At 39.0% G+C, this 16,292-nt stretch overlaps 1 protein-coding gene across 1 annotated transcript in view; it reads left to right on the top strand.

The window, feature by feature from the left end:
- The window catches only part of AK5 (adenylate kinase 5), an 84,357-nt gene that overhangs the window by 56,954 nt on the left and 11,111 nt on the right, over window positions 1-16,292 (top strand). The window contains exons 9-12 of the mRNA XM_032118704.1: window positions 3,284-3,326; window positions 4,460-4,504; window positions 12,798-12,961; window positions 13,978-14,094. Coding sequence (XP_031974595.1) covers window positions 3,284-3,326; window positions 4,460-4,504; window positions 12,798-12,961; window positions 13,978-14,094 — 369 coding nt within the window. The remainder of the gene's footprint in view (window positions 1-3,283; window positions 3,327-4,459; window positions 4,505-12,797; window positions 12,962-13,977; window positions 14,095-16,292) is intronic.

Below are 16,292 nucleotides of genomic sequence, written 5' to 3'. Positions count from 1 at the left end.
ACTGTCATAGTTTGTTATTATGGAAATTAGGTGGGTTGGAGCTAGATGATCTTCCAACCCAAACCTTTCTATGATTCTGTGGACTTCACAACCTAGCAATGACAGGTAGTAACTGAAAACTCATTAACCAGTGAAGTATCTACTACCAGTCACATGTTTACTAATTAGTAGCTAAATGACAAGTCAAATGGCAGTCAAAAGCCTGCATTTTCCAACTCTAAAGACAAATGTCAGAGAAGAGATTCTTTACAGGTAGCAAACTTCTCTATTTAGCAATTATTTTAACAAACTGTTGATATTGGTTAAGTAGTTACACAGACAGCTATGCTCCACTAATGAACATGTTTCCAGATAATATTTGTAGATATAACTTGACTGTAAAGGCATCTGAAATTACAGACTAGCCATCTTTCTTCGGAGCTCATTATGCATAAGATGTGATCTTCCTCACTTTGCTTTCAAGTACATGGAAACAGCTATACTGAGAATACAGAGACTGCTGCTAAATCACTGTGTTGCTGATGGCAATGTGGTGTCAAATACCATTTGCTATCTAACTGGAGGGACTTGGCCTTATGTGATCACTTGCTAAATCCCACAGTTATTTTCCAAAGCACTCTGGTAACAAGGCAGAACAGTGTTTTCAGCCTGATACAGGTCAAGCCATTCACAGTTTAGAGACCTACTTGCTAGAAAGACGAAATCAGAAATGGATATTGTCAACTACAAACACGAGGGGACTGCATTAAACAGGGTGCTAGACTGTCACTCTTTGCAAAGGACCTCAAACCAGACAGCATATCTAGCTCCTCACCCAGATCAGCACAAAAACTGGTTGGAGGCAGTTTCAGTCTGCAATTATAGCGGAGAACAAGAGTAAAACTTGAAAGAAGTAATGCCGGTTTCAGTTCTTTGATTTGACTGTAAGCTTGGAATTCTGATCCTGATTTTTAAAGGAATTTTACTCTAAACATTGTGCCTAAAATGATTTTGATCCATAACTTTCAAAGGCATTATAAGAAGTAGAATCTAAAATGAAGCCTTTTGTATGCAATATATCCTTTGCAGGGCCAATTATTTTATTGTATTTTTACATGCAAAAATAAATGACATAGGGTTAATATTGTCACTTGGAATGTAGGAAAGAGATTAATCTCTCATTTGAAAATGTTGCCTTTTTTTTTTTTTTTTTGAGATGGCAGTTCTCCTGCTGCAGTGTAATAGGCTGGGAATTATTGTGAATCAAAAAATAAAAATACTCTGTGCAACCAATGCAATGGTACTTCAGCCTAATGAAGAGTACTTCAGTTTCAATGATGATGGGAACACAAGGAGGAACCTGCAAGGGTAGTGCAGGAGCCCTGCAAACTACAGTGGGCAGCAGTTTACCCATTCCAGTCACCTTGCAGTTCATCTCACTTCATCTGCTCCTGCAGCTCCACACATTTAAAGGTGGCTATTTCTGAGAGCTGTGCTGTCAGAAACTATGGCTTGGTAACCATATGCTACTGAGATGACTCACATAATGTGTTTCTTGCTGATGTTATGCACTGATGATGTAATACTGTCACATGAGGATGCGACACGTTACTGTCAATGCTACTACTGATATTTTACAGACAGGCTAAAGTATTGCTGCGAGTATATTGACACCACATAACCTAGACTATGCATATACATAATTCTCATTTATCAGAACAACAAAGAATTCCCATTCTGACAGTCTTGCTGGCCAGTATTTGTAATTTCTCATCGATTATAATAGACAATAAATGACGAAATAATTTTAAGTGGTTAAATCTCAGGAGAAAAAATATACCACATCCCCTGTTTCCCTGGTGTAGTCCCTCCTTGTAGTTCAGCAGCCTTTATAACAACTTGTAGCTTGTGTCGGATTCACAAGGTAAACACATTTAAGTTATTTGAAATCAAAGACTAATCCCATCTTTATATTATAGTTCACCTCTAGGAGTTTCTCCAATATTGCTTTCTCACTATTAACAGCTGATCATACCATAGTTACTTTGGAAGCAATTCAGGATGCACACTGGTTGCTTATATATCATGTGATTTCTGTGCATTTGGACACTGAAGAGTTGTTCCTCACAAAATCAGTATTATAGCAGAGAATGGCCTGGGCTGGAAGGGACCTTGAAGATCATTTTGCTCCAAGCCCTCAGCAGGCAGGGATATGTTCCACTAGACCAGGTTGCTCAAAGTCCCGTCCAGCCTGGCCTTGAACACTTCCAGGGATGAGTAATCTATAACTTCTCTGGGAAATGTGTTCCAGTGCCTCTCCATTCTCACGATGAAGAATTTCTTCCCAAGATCTGATCTAAACCTACTGTCTTTCAGTTTAAAGCCATTTCCCCTTGTCCTGCCACTCCATGTCATTGGAAATTGGAAATTGTCCTTGCAGGCTCCTTTCAGGTCCTGGAGGCTGCTATAAAGTTTCCCCTGAGACCTATCCAATTTGAACAATCACAACTCTCTCAGCCTGTCTTCCTCGGAGAGGTGCTCTAGCCTTTGGAGCATCTTTGGGGACTCCTCTGGACTCACTCCAGCAAGCCCCTGTGCTTATGCTGGGGCCCCAGAGCTGGGGCTCCAGGTGGGGTCTCACAAGGGCAGGGTAGAGAGGTAGAATCCGCTCCCTCAGCCTGCTGCCCGCGCTGCCTTTGACGCAGCTCAGGACACAGTTGGCTTTCTGGGCTGCAAATGCACATTGATGGATCATGTTGAGCTTCTCATCCACCAACAACCCCAAGTCCTTTTCCCCAGGACTGCACTGGATCCATTCTCTACCCATCCTGCATCTGTATTGGGATTGCCCTGACACAGGAGCAGTAACTAGTACTTGGCCCTGAACTTCTCAAGGATCACATGGGTCCACCTCTCAGGCATGTCCAGGTCCCTCTGGATGGCATCCCTTCCCTCAAGCACAGCTTGGTGTCGCTGAAAAACTTGCTGAGGGTGCACTTGGTCCTACTGTCCGTGTCACCAACAAAGATGTTAAACAGCACTGTCACCATTCCGAACCCTGAGGAACTCCACCCATTATATGGGATAGTGAATCATCTCATGATATCTTGGGTTCTCTGTGCTTATGTTCTAGCAACTGAAACAGCACTAGCAGCGTTTCTGTAGCATTGTAAACCATATCTCAACACAGATTAAAACTGAGAGCTTAGAGAGATATATATTATGATATATGGATAGGCAGATATAAGAAAAATGCAAACTATGCAGAATATCCATTTGAATTTGTCAATTGCTTAATTAACAGGAGGAGGATCAGTCAAGTTTTTCTGGTTATGAGAGCACAGGAGGTGAGTTTCTTTTTCAGTGTCACTTGCCATTTAATTTTGAAACCTTTGATTTCCCATTATTTAAATACTTACTTAGAAAGTAAAGTGAATTTGGGTTATTTATATTGTGAACTTTATGTCTCAAAGGATTTTTATCATGTGAATTCTCTTTGAATGGAAATTAAAGTTTGTAAAAGACATTTTTATACTCTTTAGGCCAGTGGATTCAAAATTATTAGAAAATACTACTGTTAATCAGCATTGAATCTTATAGGTGTTTTCAGAAATTGGCACTTATGAAAGTCTCCTTGGAAAGTATGAGGTGCTAAGAGTCTAAGAGGACTGAAAGGATAAAGCCAAACTTTTCATGGCTAATGATTTTTTGTAATAAGAGATCTAGACACCTCAAAATAGACCCCAAAATTGTATGAGGTAAATTAATGTGTCTTGTAAGTGATTAACTCAAAGACAATAACATTTCAGGAGGCTCACATGGTGCAAGATCACCTTCTGTTCTGGTACAATCAATGAAGTGATGGGACTCAGACCAGAAGGAATTGCTTTTTCAAAAGATACCATTTCAGTAAAAGGCAAAGCTGTAATGCATACAGTAGTGAGATAGTATAAACTATAGTTTGGTGAGAGTATTGCCTGGATTTCAGCTAAGATGGTTATTATTTGGCTGAATTTGAGGCTCAGAGGAATTTAGAACTACATTTCAGAGAGTATAAAATCTAAATGGGAAGTGGAAAAGCTTCTATAGCAATCATAATGTAATAACATACTCGATGAAAACTGCAGTGGCTGAGGAGGAATTACATCATGTTATTACATCAAGATGAATCTGCTTCTCTCTTTTTTCGTCTTCCTTTTTTTTTAAAGAACTGATGAGTGTGTGTAAGGTCTATTTTCAGGTAAAATGTCTTTATCATATCTGCAATGACAACTATGAAACTGAGAGATTAATAGGCTTGTGGACAATAGGTCCTTTTGGAATGGAGAGCATTATAGCAGAAAGTAAATCTGCTATTTATGCAGATTTATGCAGATACTTATGCATCCCCTTGCATGACTGTTACACAATTTGGTGTGGTAAGTAGCTGACATTAAAATTAGTAGCTCTTGCCACTAAAGAATGTTTATTTTCATTTTAGATTTTTCAGAGGATCTGAGGAAATCAAACATCATTTTTGTTGTTGGTAAGTAGGATTCCTAATTTAACTGCTACATTTGAGTATTCCCATGTTATTTAGCTTTGATTATATGATTTATTTGTTTAGCAAAATAGATTGGTTGGGAATATTTATTCTACAATGGTGGTTTAGTCTTTTGAAAGGGAGTTAGGATTTAATAACATTTAATTAGCTTGAATCTGACCATGCTATCAACAGTTGTGTAAAGCTCAGAGCAGGCAGCTCATTTAAGTGTGAACATCTTCAAAATAACCTTAGTTCTTTTGCAGTTACAGTCGAGTTGTGTGACTTCCCAAACCAAAGCTGCCTCACCAGCACTAATTGAAATTTTACTAAATTGGATTATAACTCAGAAGTTTGAGATTTGGCTGAAAAATATCAGGTTTCTTCCCCTCCTTATTTGTGAAGCAACTTCTGTTAAATACAGGTTTCAGTTCTGCCTGTGCTCAGCACGCACCAGGCATGATGCTTAGCACTGAAGATTTGCAGGTTCAGGGTTTACTTTATACTGCTTTCAGAAATCCACATCCACCACGTTAATGCCCTTTATCATGTGAATGTGACTAATATAATTTGCATAAACTTTGAGCAGTCTTTTAAAACAAATTATAACCAGAAGATTGATCTTAAAGCTTGGTTCTAATTACTTGGAAAGAATAATTGCTTTTGTATTGAGCAGTTTTTAGAACTGCTTTACAATACAGAGCAGGAACACCCGTTTCCAAGGACCCAAGGACAGATACCAGAACATGGGTGGTTTCACATAAAACTAAATCAATCTGTGCATTGTTTTTCCTGGGGAAAAACAAAAGGACTTCCAAAATTAATAATAAGTGAATGGAAGTTTCATTCATAATTCAGGAAGCATCAAAAAACATTCCAACACTAGCAGGTTGAGGGAGGTGATCTTTTCTCCTTATTCAGCACTGCGTCTGGAGTACTGTATCCAGTCTGGGCTCCCAGTACGAGAAAGATAATGACTTACTGGAGTGAGGGTGGTGGAGGACCATGAAGATGTTTAAGGAATAGGAGCATCTTTCATTTGAGGAGAGGCTGAGAGAACTGGGACTATTCAGCCTGGAGAAGAGAAGGCTCTAGAGGATTTTACCATTAAGTATACATAACTGAATCTTCTCAGTAGTGCCCAGTGACAGGACAAGAGAAAATGGGGACATCTTAAAATGCATTAAATTTCACCTGAACACAAAACCCACTTATTTACTATGAGGGTAGTCAAACACTGGAACAAGTTGCCCAGAAACTGTAGAGCCTCCATCCTTAGAGATGTTCAAACCCCAACCTGACAGAGCTCAGATCAACCTGCTGTAGCTGATCCTGGTGTAACAGAGTTGTCTGACTAAATGATTCCAAGAAGTGCCTTGGAACCTAAAAGATTCTATGAAGAGTCTTCTCATGTTGTAATTTTATCTCACACTCTCTTATACCAAATACAAGTTGACTCAATTTATTGCAAGCTTATGATGGATGTTACGTGTTTGAAAAAGTAAAATGAGGTTACTGAAGAGTTCACTGGAGACTTTTCTTAAGGGAAAGGTGTCTAACACCGAATTTTCAGCCTTTAAGCAAACTGTAATCTATGTTTACTGAAGTACACCTTCCTGCTGTTCACAACAGTGAAAAATTTTAATTCTCTCTGTCTTGCATATCTTAATTGAAAAATAATGTTTAGGTTTGTACAAATAGATTTGTAAGGAAAGAAAAGTTTACATACTCAAGGAATTTTGCCTCTGAAATTGTCCATGGCAAAGCATATTTTTCATTTGCCTCTGGGAATCTTTTTATTTTACAAAGAGTGATTTTAAATTTTTATTTATAATTTTTTATAGGGCATCTATTAGTCATCTTGAAGCTTAAAAATTGAAACCACACATTTTTCCTATTTATTCCTGCTCTTAAATCCATCTCAGACTTTCTAGTAAATGCTTTCTGGGAACAGAGGTAAATTATGCTTAATCAAAACTCTGTTTTTCTTTGTTGAAAAGGTTGTAATGAAAAGTTTTACTAAGTCCAAACATGGGTTAATTTTCAAAAAATTATCTAGAATGATTTATACTTTTTCCCAAAATACCACCATCCCCCTTTTCAGGCAGGTAAATCTGCCTGGATCACTTGTTGATCCACAAGCACTCCAGGTTTAGCATTATACACACTACCCAAATGAACACCATTTGTGCAGGAAGGAAGTTATCTTACATGTCAGTCAAGAGCTGAAATGTGATCATTGTGAATGGTACAAGAGTGAAAGAAAAATCTGAAGAAATCTCACAGGAGCAGAACAAAACTGCTGGGGATGGGGAGAAGGAAAAAAAGCCCCAAATGTCAGTGGCTACGTACTCTGTTGTGGTGGGCAGTTCTAGAGATGTTCAGCCCATGAGACCTTGACTAAAGAGAGAGCAGAGAAGATGGGTTGGAGCAGGCTGCCATAGGATACTGGAACGGGAAAAACTGTCTTGGGCTCAGGTGTTATTAGGGCTGACACCTTATTACATAGGTGTGTGTATTCATGAGGAAATAATAAGATATTTATAAAGGTGTTTTAAAGCTAGAATTTTAAAGATGTACATTTGAAGTAGTTTATAAACTAATCAAATAAATGCACCATCTGCCATAGCTGACAAACAGACACTGTTTATAAGACAAAGGGAAAGAAACAAGCAGTTCCCTCCCCCACTAATTACCCTTGAAAACTGTCCAAAAAGGGAAAGAAAAAGAAACAATCTAATTAGCAAAAGTTTACATTAGAGGTAATGTAGGAATTAATTGGAATAACAGTCAAGTCAGGTTAATTAAGCAACAATGTCAATGTTCTATCCGTATAGTAAACCAGAGAAATAGTACCAGCAAGTAAAAAATATAGGAGATAGCAGCAGGATAATAAAAGAGGCAAAACCAAGACAAATTTGGCCAGTAAAGTAAAATTCAAGAGAAAAAAAAATACAAAGAGGGGTGAATATAAAATTGGGTGATGCTCTAATTAAGATTCAAAAGTAATTATTGCCTGTCATTAAAAATCAAAGAAAAAAAGCAAACAAAACCTCCTATTTCATCAATTTTAACCACAATGAATGATGTATGATCTTCTAATTCTTAACTATTGCAATATTCCATATTGCATCCACGAAACTGTCACACATAACACAGTTACTGGGGCCATTACCCCTCCCTGTCCTCTGCAGGAGGTTCAGAAAACATTTGCCTTTGGTTGAGGCTGGATGTGAAACAGGAGGTTTCGGGAATCTTTCTGCACCTTGGATCAGAAACAAACTCCCCGCTGACTTGTAAATGAGGTGTTTAAAGCATAGCTAATGTAACCACTTTCCTTTACAGAATCTTTGTTATATTCTTGCTGATGAGCTAAAGCTGGTAATGGCTTGAACTCAGTGTAAGAAAGACCAGTTTTTAGCTGACACTTGATGATATTCTCACCATTTACACCAAGAAGTAAGACATTATCAGGTGCAGACAGGAGCTTCTTGCGTTCACACCAAAATAAAATAAATAAATATATCACAAACCTCAAACTCTTTATTTGTCCCAGGTATGTCAGACCTTGAACAACTTAATCTAATTCAATTTATCATTAATTTAGGCCTGCTTTGAGTGTAAGGTTTAACCAGATGAGGTCACTGCCAACCTAAAGTATGCTACAGTACCTGTATTGCAGCTCCTTCTACAATCAGAGAGGTACAGGATGAGCAGTACTGATAATTAAACCCCAGTCAATCCAAGCTAACTGTAGAAGCTGCAGAAGGCTGATTTCCCTGACTTGCCGTGAAATAAACTTCACATTTTCTTTAAGAAGGATGAAAACTCAGTCATGTCCCAGGATATTGCATCACTCTGCCAACATGTGCCACAAGTTGTTTCCTGATGAAAATAATTTCTTAGAAAAAAGAAATACAAAGAAAGCGTTGAGGGCTTTTTTGTTGTTTTTGTTATATAAAAGCATAATTCCTCTATGGTGTCACTTACACTAAAATCATTTGTGAACAACAGATGAGGTGTTATTGAGAAAACTTCAAATGCCATATTCTTAAGGCTTATTTTTACTTGTGTATATAATCCAAGTAACATTGATAAAATGGCCAAACTGATCAAGTCCTCCAATATTTTTGCTTGAATTTAGGGACAGAATAACTGAGGTTATTTTGGTTTCAATTCAAAATTATGAGGCTCCCTTGTGCAGCTAGGTTTCCCCTGCAGGCACTTCTCCACGATATAGGGATGATACTCATTATGATAACAAGGTCTTGAAATTGAAACATTTTAAAATAAATGGTGGGACTGTGTTGTAATCCTACTGCTGGCATTTTATATAAATGCTCATGATATTTTAGTATATTATAAACTTGTAAGATTTAAAATAGAGGCATCTCAGTCTGTCTGTATGACACTTCTGCTCTATCAGTATTTCTGACAGCAAAGCTGGTCCATGAACTGCTCATATTGCTTGTTCCTGTCCCTGCTCACTCGCAGCAGCAGTCCCAGCCCCCTCTATCATCATTAAGGAGCAGTACATCTGAGCCACATGCCCAGGCTCGTGGTCTTTACCAGTCTGGGGAAGATTTGGGTAGGAGGGAGGAGAACTGAGACCTTTGACTGATCTAGGGCTGACTGCAGTTGAACATTCAGAAGTGCTGCTTGGGCAATTGGTCACGTCACCCCACTCACTGAGACCATTCTTTTTCTCCCCTTGAAGGGCTCTCTGTGGAGCATTTCTGCAGTCAATAATTAAACGGGTAAAAGTAACCACCTAAGTCAGCAGTGCTGCCAGAAACTTATTTACCAGAAGATCCCCTCACGCAGGCCGATGAATCAACATAATGGAAAGGAATCCTGCTCTAAGGGATTGCACAGACCTTTTAATCTGGCCTTGTCTACAGAAAAGCAATATAGAGAACTGCATTTAATTTCTGTGTTAGTACTCTGGTTCCACATTCTTGCTTACTATTTGTAACAAAAAGCACAAAGGGACACTCAAAGACGTTCTGTTTCCAAGAATAACCTCACTGCTTAATACAATGCTCTTAATTTCTTCATCTGCAATTTTTGATTTTTATTAAGTTACCAAATGAGCTTTAAAGCAAGATGTGCTGCAGTGAGCAATATTAGGAAAATACAAAAGCATGCTAACATTGAAGAACTGCTGGTAGTTCTGTATTGTCCTACCGGTCACATCACACACATAATTCCTCTGGCTGTTTTCTAGGCTTTAGCTTTTCCTCTTCGTGTCATATGTAGAAATCAGAAGACAACATGATTAATCTGAATTACAAGTTATCATGAACCAACACTTTTTTAATCAAAGTATACGTAGGCAGAGTACAAGATGACAGCATACAGAAAAAATGACAGTGTTCACAAAGAATCTTACGCCTTCACAACAAAAGTGGGGACATATTTTTCTCCTAACAATTGAGCCATGGGGAAAACTTGATTACCTTCTCCAATGCCTCAAGTATTTTCCATATGAAAACCAGCATAACAAGCTGCAGTGAAGCCTTCTGAAAAAATCTTTCTGCTAGCTTTTGTTATGTTTCATATGCAGCTGTTATTCCAGATAAACTTTTTTCAAGTAATTTTTTTTTCTTTAGAAAAATTAATAGATTTAATAAAAACACCCACTAAAAAAACTGGTACAATTTTTGTAAGACTACAAATTGATCATGAGCTTCATGGCTGCAGGATTGATTTGCTGTTAAAGCTGCTTATGTAGCAGTCTTTTAAGTATAAACTCTGAGCAAGAAGGAAACACCTTAGTAGTAACAAAATGCACTTTCACATCCTTTCCCACCTGAATAGCTCTATTTTAGTCACATTAAGGAACTTCAGAGGGAGACAAGATAATACTTTCATTTCAGACACGTAAATTAATACTGGTGTAAAGGCCAAATTGTACTCAGCCCTCAATGCTGAATTTCCTGGGGAATTCAGTCTCTTCTCAGAGCATGCCAAGCAAGAACTGTGGTTTTATTCATGGATAAGAAAGCACAAGACTGAATAAAGTGGGTCATATGCATTTGTCAAGCAGCAGGATGCTTTGCTACTCATCAAATGAATCTAAATTAATACCAGTGGCCGTAAAAACTACTATTTTCAGCACATAACTTACTCAAATATGTTTTTACTCTTTAAAGACCTCACCATGTTAATTTCTGGTTTGTTGGAACTCTTTTAATAAAAAAAATGGTCATTTTAATAAATGTTTTGGAGACACACTCATTATGGTGTATGCCCTGCATATCATGCCATTCTGACAGTGTTCTCTTTTAAAATACTAACACACAAAGGTATTAGAAACACATCAAGTTTTCTGAATATTTACCTGCTAAAAACCCAAAAATGTCCTTGCAATGTTTTTTCTAAGGAGAGATCTAGTTTATTTTGTATATGAGGAGAAATTATGAAATTTCTGGTTGGGCTCTGCATTCAGAAGAGAAACAATCATATAAATAGAAGAATACAATAATCTTTATAGCTGGGAATTTTTAATACTGTACACATACACCAAATAAATAGGATTAAATTACTGAACTGTTAGCATATTCAAGGCCAGGAGACAGAATGTGTAAACAAGCACATGCATGCACAAACTTACTGATCTAAAAAACCCCCAAACAGGCCAGAAATACAACTAATTGCCACTCAGATATTTAAGGGACTCATTACTGGTAATTTGCTTGTAATTTCTCTACATCTGTTTCTTTATAGCCACTCCTATTTTTTCCTTGTTTTCTTTCAGCTAGTGTTTTTACAAAACAATAATGTTCTTCATATTATAGCAATAGAAAAACAACATGCAACCCACACTGGCCAGAAGAGAAGCCTGCAACAAAGATAGTTCTAGACAAATTTTAGCACAGGTGTGATTCTCACACCACAGGCTGGTAATCCTCCTTGAGAGAAGCAGCTGAAGTAAAAGACTGCAGATCATAGAAAACAACCCCCTTCCTTTGATACTACTCCTTTATGACCCAATTTTTAGTCCTAGCTACAGTACTGTAATTTCTCTGAAAATTATATGCTCAGAGCAATTATTTCTTACATTGAATGCAAAAGTTAGAAGAAAGTTCAAGTGAGGCGGAGATGGTGCTAAATTCGCTCTACTGTGAACGTGTTAATCCTTTATTGTTTGTGGAAAGATAAGCAAACAGGAAAGCCACGTATTTTCTAGCGTCTTAAATGCACGTAGCAGAGCTGTGTAGCCCTACCTGCAAGTCCCAACACTTGATAAATACACAGGTCACCTGCTGAAAAAACTTTACTGAAAAGAGTTTGAGCATTGTCTGCCTCCAAGGCTATAATTACCTCCTGCTGCAGTAGATCTTCTGAATAGATCCATCAAAGGCTGCAAAATTGCTACTGCACGCAGTGAGATTTTCTCCACAAATTCACAGCAGCAATTTGCTCTCCCGCCTCCCACACCCTGGCACCGCTATGGCGCCTCAGGGGCCTCACATCAGTTCCGCCAGCAGTGCTGGAGGTCACCGCAGTGGGATGCCTGGCAAGCGGCTTCCAGCAGGTTCCATGGACTGTCCTTCTCTCCAGCCGGGCGGGGGTGGCTGCAAAGCCTCACCAGGAGCCTGTAGAGGCCTTTGGCTTTTCATGCCATCGGCCTCGGAGCGGAGGGAGAAGCAGCCGCCTCCATGGCGGAGCTGGGACAGGGCTGCGCCTGCAGAGCGGCTCCGGCCGGGCTCTGGGGCTCTGAGGTGGAGGCTGCTCGGCGGCCAAAGGAAGCAGGAGGTTCGAGGTGCCATTCCTGCCAGGAGGACACCCACAGCATTCCCCTGGGTGATCGCCCTGCCTCTCCTGCCCACTGTCTCCCACAGCTCCTGTGAGCAGGATGGGGGCCAGGATGAGGGAAATAATGAGCAAGTGGGAGATCATTATTTCCCTCACAGTGGTGCAATGAACATTATTTTGCTACTATTTGTTGAGCTGTCGAAATGGATGTGTACTGAGTCAAACACCCTTTTCCACAGGCTGTTCCATATTTTTCCTAACATGCTGATGGTGTTTTAGGAACAGGTTCTCCTCTGTGAGAGAGATTTCACACTGTTGTGACTCCTTCAAACTCAATACACATTTTTGAGTCATCAGTGTAGTTGTATCAGAAGGGAAGTATACGACTTGTTCAACTGTAGAGACTTTCTCTAGAAAAAAAACCCTGCAAAATAGTCAGTTTCATCAATTTCCTCCCATTTTCATGATGGCTACAGTGTGAGAATTGGAAAATTTTTGTTCTTTTCTGATTCTAGTTATTTTTTCCCTCACAAAGGTGGGCCTGGCTCTGGCAAAGGCAGCCAATGTGAACAGTTAGCCAAGAAATACGGATTTACTCACCTGTCCACTAGTGACCTTCTGCAAAGTGAGTTATTGTCATTATCAGAGAGAAGTAAATTGATCAAAGACATCGTGGAGTCTGGTGAACCTGTGCCTGGTGTAAGTGATGGTTTTATTTGGGGTCCTAATGGTTAAACAAAGGCCGTGGTAGGTATATTGTCTAAAACAGTGGAAATAGATACTGGAGCTGGTAATTCCCGTTTCAGTAAAATTAATCTGTAACCTGAGGGGGACATTTCCTCATTGCCAAACCTGTGGCACTTGTTTCCCCTTTCAGTGCTAGTATTTCTTTATGTTTCACATAGGCAATAAATTAGACATGAAATACAGTGAGACAGATGCACTGCAAAATGTAAGTATAAGTACAGAAAACAGAAACTTTATGTCCTTTTTATAGTGTTACATTTCAGATTCAGAGTTGGTTGTCCTGGCAGCTATTTTAAATTACAGTACCTGCAGCAGTTCCCTGCAGAGCTGGCTGACATCCCAGAGTAGCTGGACTGCAGCTTAATGGAGATTGTGAAGGCAGAGGGTGTCATTCTCAGATGGACCTGATTTTACATGGCAGGTCCACAGTCCCAACTCTTGATGGCTCTTCAGCAAGTGCAGCTAGGTCAGAGGATGTGTTTGTTAATGAAAGATACTGGAAAATGCTGCTCAGGGGAAACTAAAATCTGTGCTCAGGCTTGATTTTGATTGCTTTGCTCTTCAGTGTGTTTGGTCAGATGGGGTCACTTTCCATGTAATGTAATTACACCAGTGACATAGCAAAATGCAACCAGATTGGAAGATGCTGCAGCAGTACTCTAGAGTTTCACATTCATTCTAGATATTAACATTCATTTTGAAACTAGGAAATGTTCTGAGCTATCTAGAGGGCACTTTGGGAAATCCTGGATGGATTGCAACACTAGATTTGTGTGGCATAGCTGGTCCTGAGAGAAGAAAAAGCAGGGTGCCCTGCTACCAGCAGGACAAGAAAAACACCTTCATTTACAGGACTTACTTATAGCCAAACAGGGCCATTTTCAAGGGTGTAGGACTAAAGTCAGTGTAACAAAGTAAGGTATCAACCTTACTAATTAACCAACTAATTCCCTCTCTTTCCTATACAGAGTGTTGTTCTAGAGCTACTGAAGGAAGCCATGGTTTCCAAGCTAGGAGACACAAAAGGATTCCTGATCGATGGGTATCCCCAAGAGCTGAAAGATGCAGAAGAGTTTGAGAGCAAGGTGACCATACAATTGTAATGGTGTTATAACTCCTGTAACTCTGGTGCTGCTTGAGTCCTCTCTTCAGCTGATTGCAGCAGGGACATGTAAAAAGCCAATCCAGTAGAGCTGTGCTGCTGATCACTGAAATTTTGGCACCCCATCAGTATAGCAAATCTAGCTTTTGCCCTTACCTACACAGACTCTAGAATACAAGAAGTAAAGGCTGATTTTACCTAAATTTAATGTAAACCAGAAACAATTCACATGTAGTGGAAAGCATCATTTTAGAACCAGTTTTCTGGTTCTAGAAGATGGTGCTGTTTCTTATGAAAATCTGATCAAGCACTATCTGATGTAGGTTCATTAAAGTATGTATCTTCACAGTTAATATTTATTAACAGTGAGCCAGCTCTGCTTAAGCTTGCTGCCACTTGAAACAGCCAAACACAGATTTAATTTTGGTGATGAGTAACAGGTGGCACAGCCATAAAAAGAGCGTTCTGCAAGTGCCTGCGTGGCAGTTCCGAGAGTTATCGATTTCCTCAGTATGTGCTAAGACCTAGTGAGAAGTCTCAGCCATGCATTTCTCAGTCTGCAGAAAATACTCTGTCTAAGCCTATGAATGAATCTGCCAGGGTTTAGGAGAAAAGAAGTCATGAACTAGGGAAAATAGTTAGTATATGTTACATCATATTACACTCCACAAACGTCCTAAACAAGTTTGCAAGGTAATAAAACTTCAACGAATCGCCTGTTTTCTCACTGAACCTTTAGCTGCTTTATTTAGTTGATTACCACAAAAGCCTAGCAAGATTTAGACGTCAGCAGCCAGACAAAATAATGGGCAATGTGATTTGCTATAGAAGCCATTCATGGAAATGTTGACTTATTAGTCCCTTTAATAAAATGCTGTAGACTATTAAAGAGATGTTAGGGATTTCTTTCATTTTGTGTCTAAGGAAAAACGATTTCAGCAGTGCTGTTTCTCTGGCAGGCATACACGTTCGTGTCCTGTGGACACTGGTCTGTGTTATGAAGTGGGATTTAGAGATTGGAGTGTCCTGGACTGAGGTATTGCCAGCCAAATAACTCTTAATGCATCCAGTGCTGAAGCAGAGCCCCTCACATTTCCCTGAAAGCAACAGAAGGTCCTGTAGTCCTGAACTGCATTTGGTATTTGGAGTAAAAGACAAGGGCCTCAAGTGACCATTTTGAATGTGCTAAGTCACCCCTGCTGTGCCTTGTATCCACTCTTCACAGGGTGAGCTTGGCTGGCTGTGAGCTGCTCAGTAAGACTGAGAAGATTTTTTAAATGAGTCATTTTTGAGATAATGCTTGCAGTTCTTTCCAAAGGGCGATGAGAAGTTCTCAAATTATAATTGAATGAAAAGAGATGCACATCAGGCCTTATTAATTAATGGCAGCAAAGTGAAGATGAATAATGCTATATATCTACATGATATGTAAAAAGCTTTATAATTGTTAACGAAGACCTGTTCTATTTACAAGACATCAAGAATAATGCTTGTATTTTAAAGCTTGACTCATAAACAGAATGAGCTATGTAGAAACAGCTTATTCTCCTGCCAGTTTTGCCCAATTCCCTTCTATGATACAATTGTACTTTTACCCAGCCATAATTCTAGAGAATTATGTTCTGTTCCCTCCCTCCCTCTGTTCCCTCCCTTCTGCAAGGTGAGGAAACATTATTAAATTATATATTCCCCAGCACCAGGTGGGAAATACCCAGTAGGACAAGTTAAAGACCCAAAACATTAGACTTGTTTGGTATGTATCATTTAAGCTAAATTGTGTCAGGAAAATAGTAATTTAACAAAAGAAAAAATAGCAGCCAAAATTGCTGTAATACCTGATAAGGGATTACTTTCATTTTTTGTGGGGTTTAGTTTGGAAGAAAGATAATTCTGGTGTTTTGAATTCCAGATAACAATGCTACAACTTTTAAAAAAAATCATGTAAATTTTTCAAAAGCAGATCAGACTGAGTCTATCAAGCAAGATCTTGTTATCTGATCCTATCAGTCAGTAGACTCCTTCCTGTCCTCATTGTAAGATGATGATATGAATATAACTGATGAAGGAATTATTTCCCACTTATTCTATTATAATTTAGAACAGAGCATAGAACTCCTCATGTGAAACTGGGAGTAAATAACTTCTCACCATCCTAGTCCCATTATGCAAAAAGGGCATTTG

The sequence above is a fragment of the Corvus moneduloides genome, chromosome 9, assembly GCF_009650955.1.
Source record: "Corvus moneduloides isolate bCorMon1 chromosome 9, bCorMon1.pri, whole genome shotgun sequence".
In the NCBI taxonomy this organism is placed as follows: Eukaryota; Metazoa; Chordata; class Aves; order Passeriformes; family Corvidae; genus Corvus; species Corvus moneduloides.
This window is presented reverse-complemented; position numbering and strand designations above follow the sequence as displayed.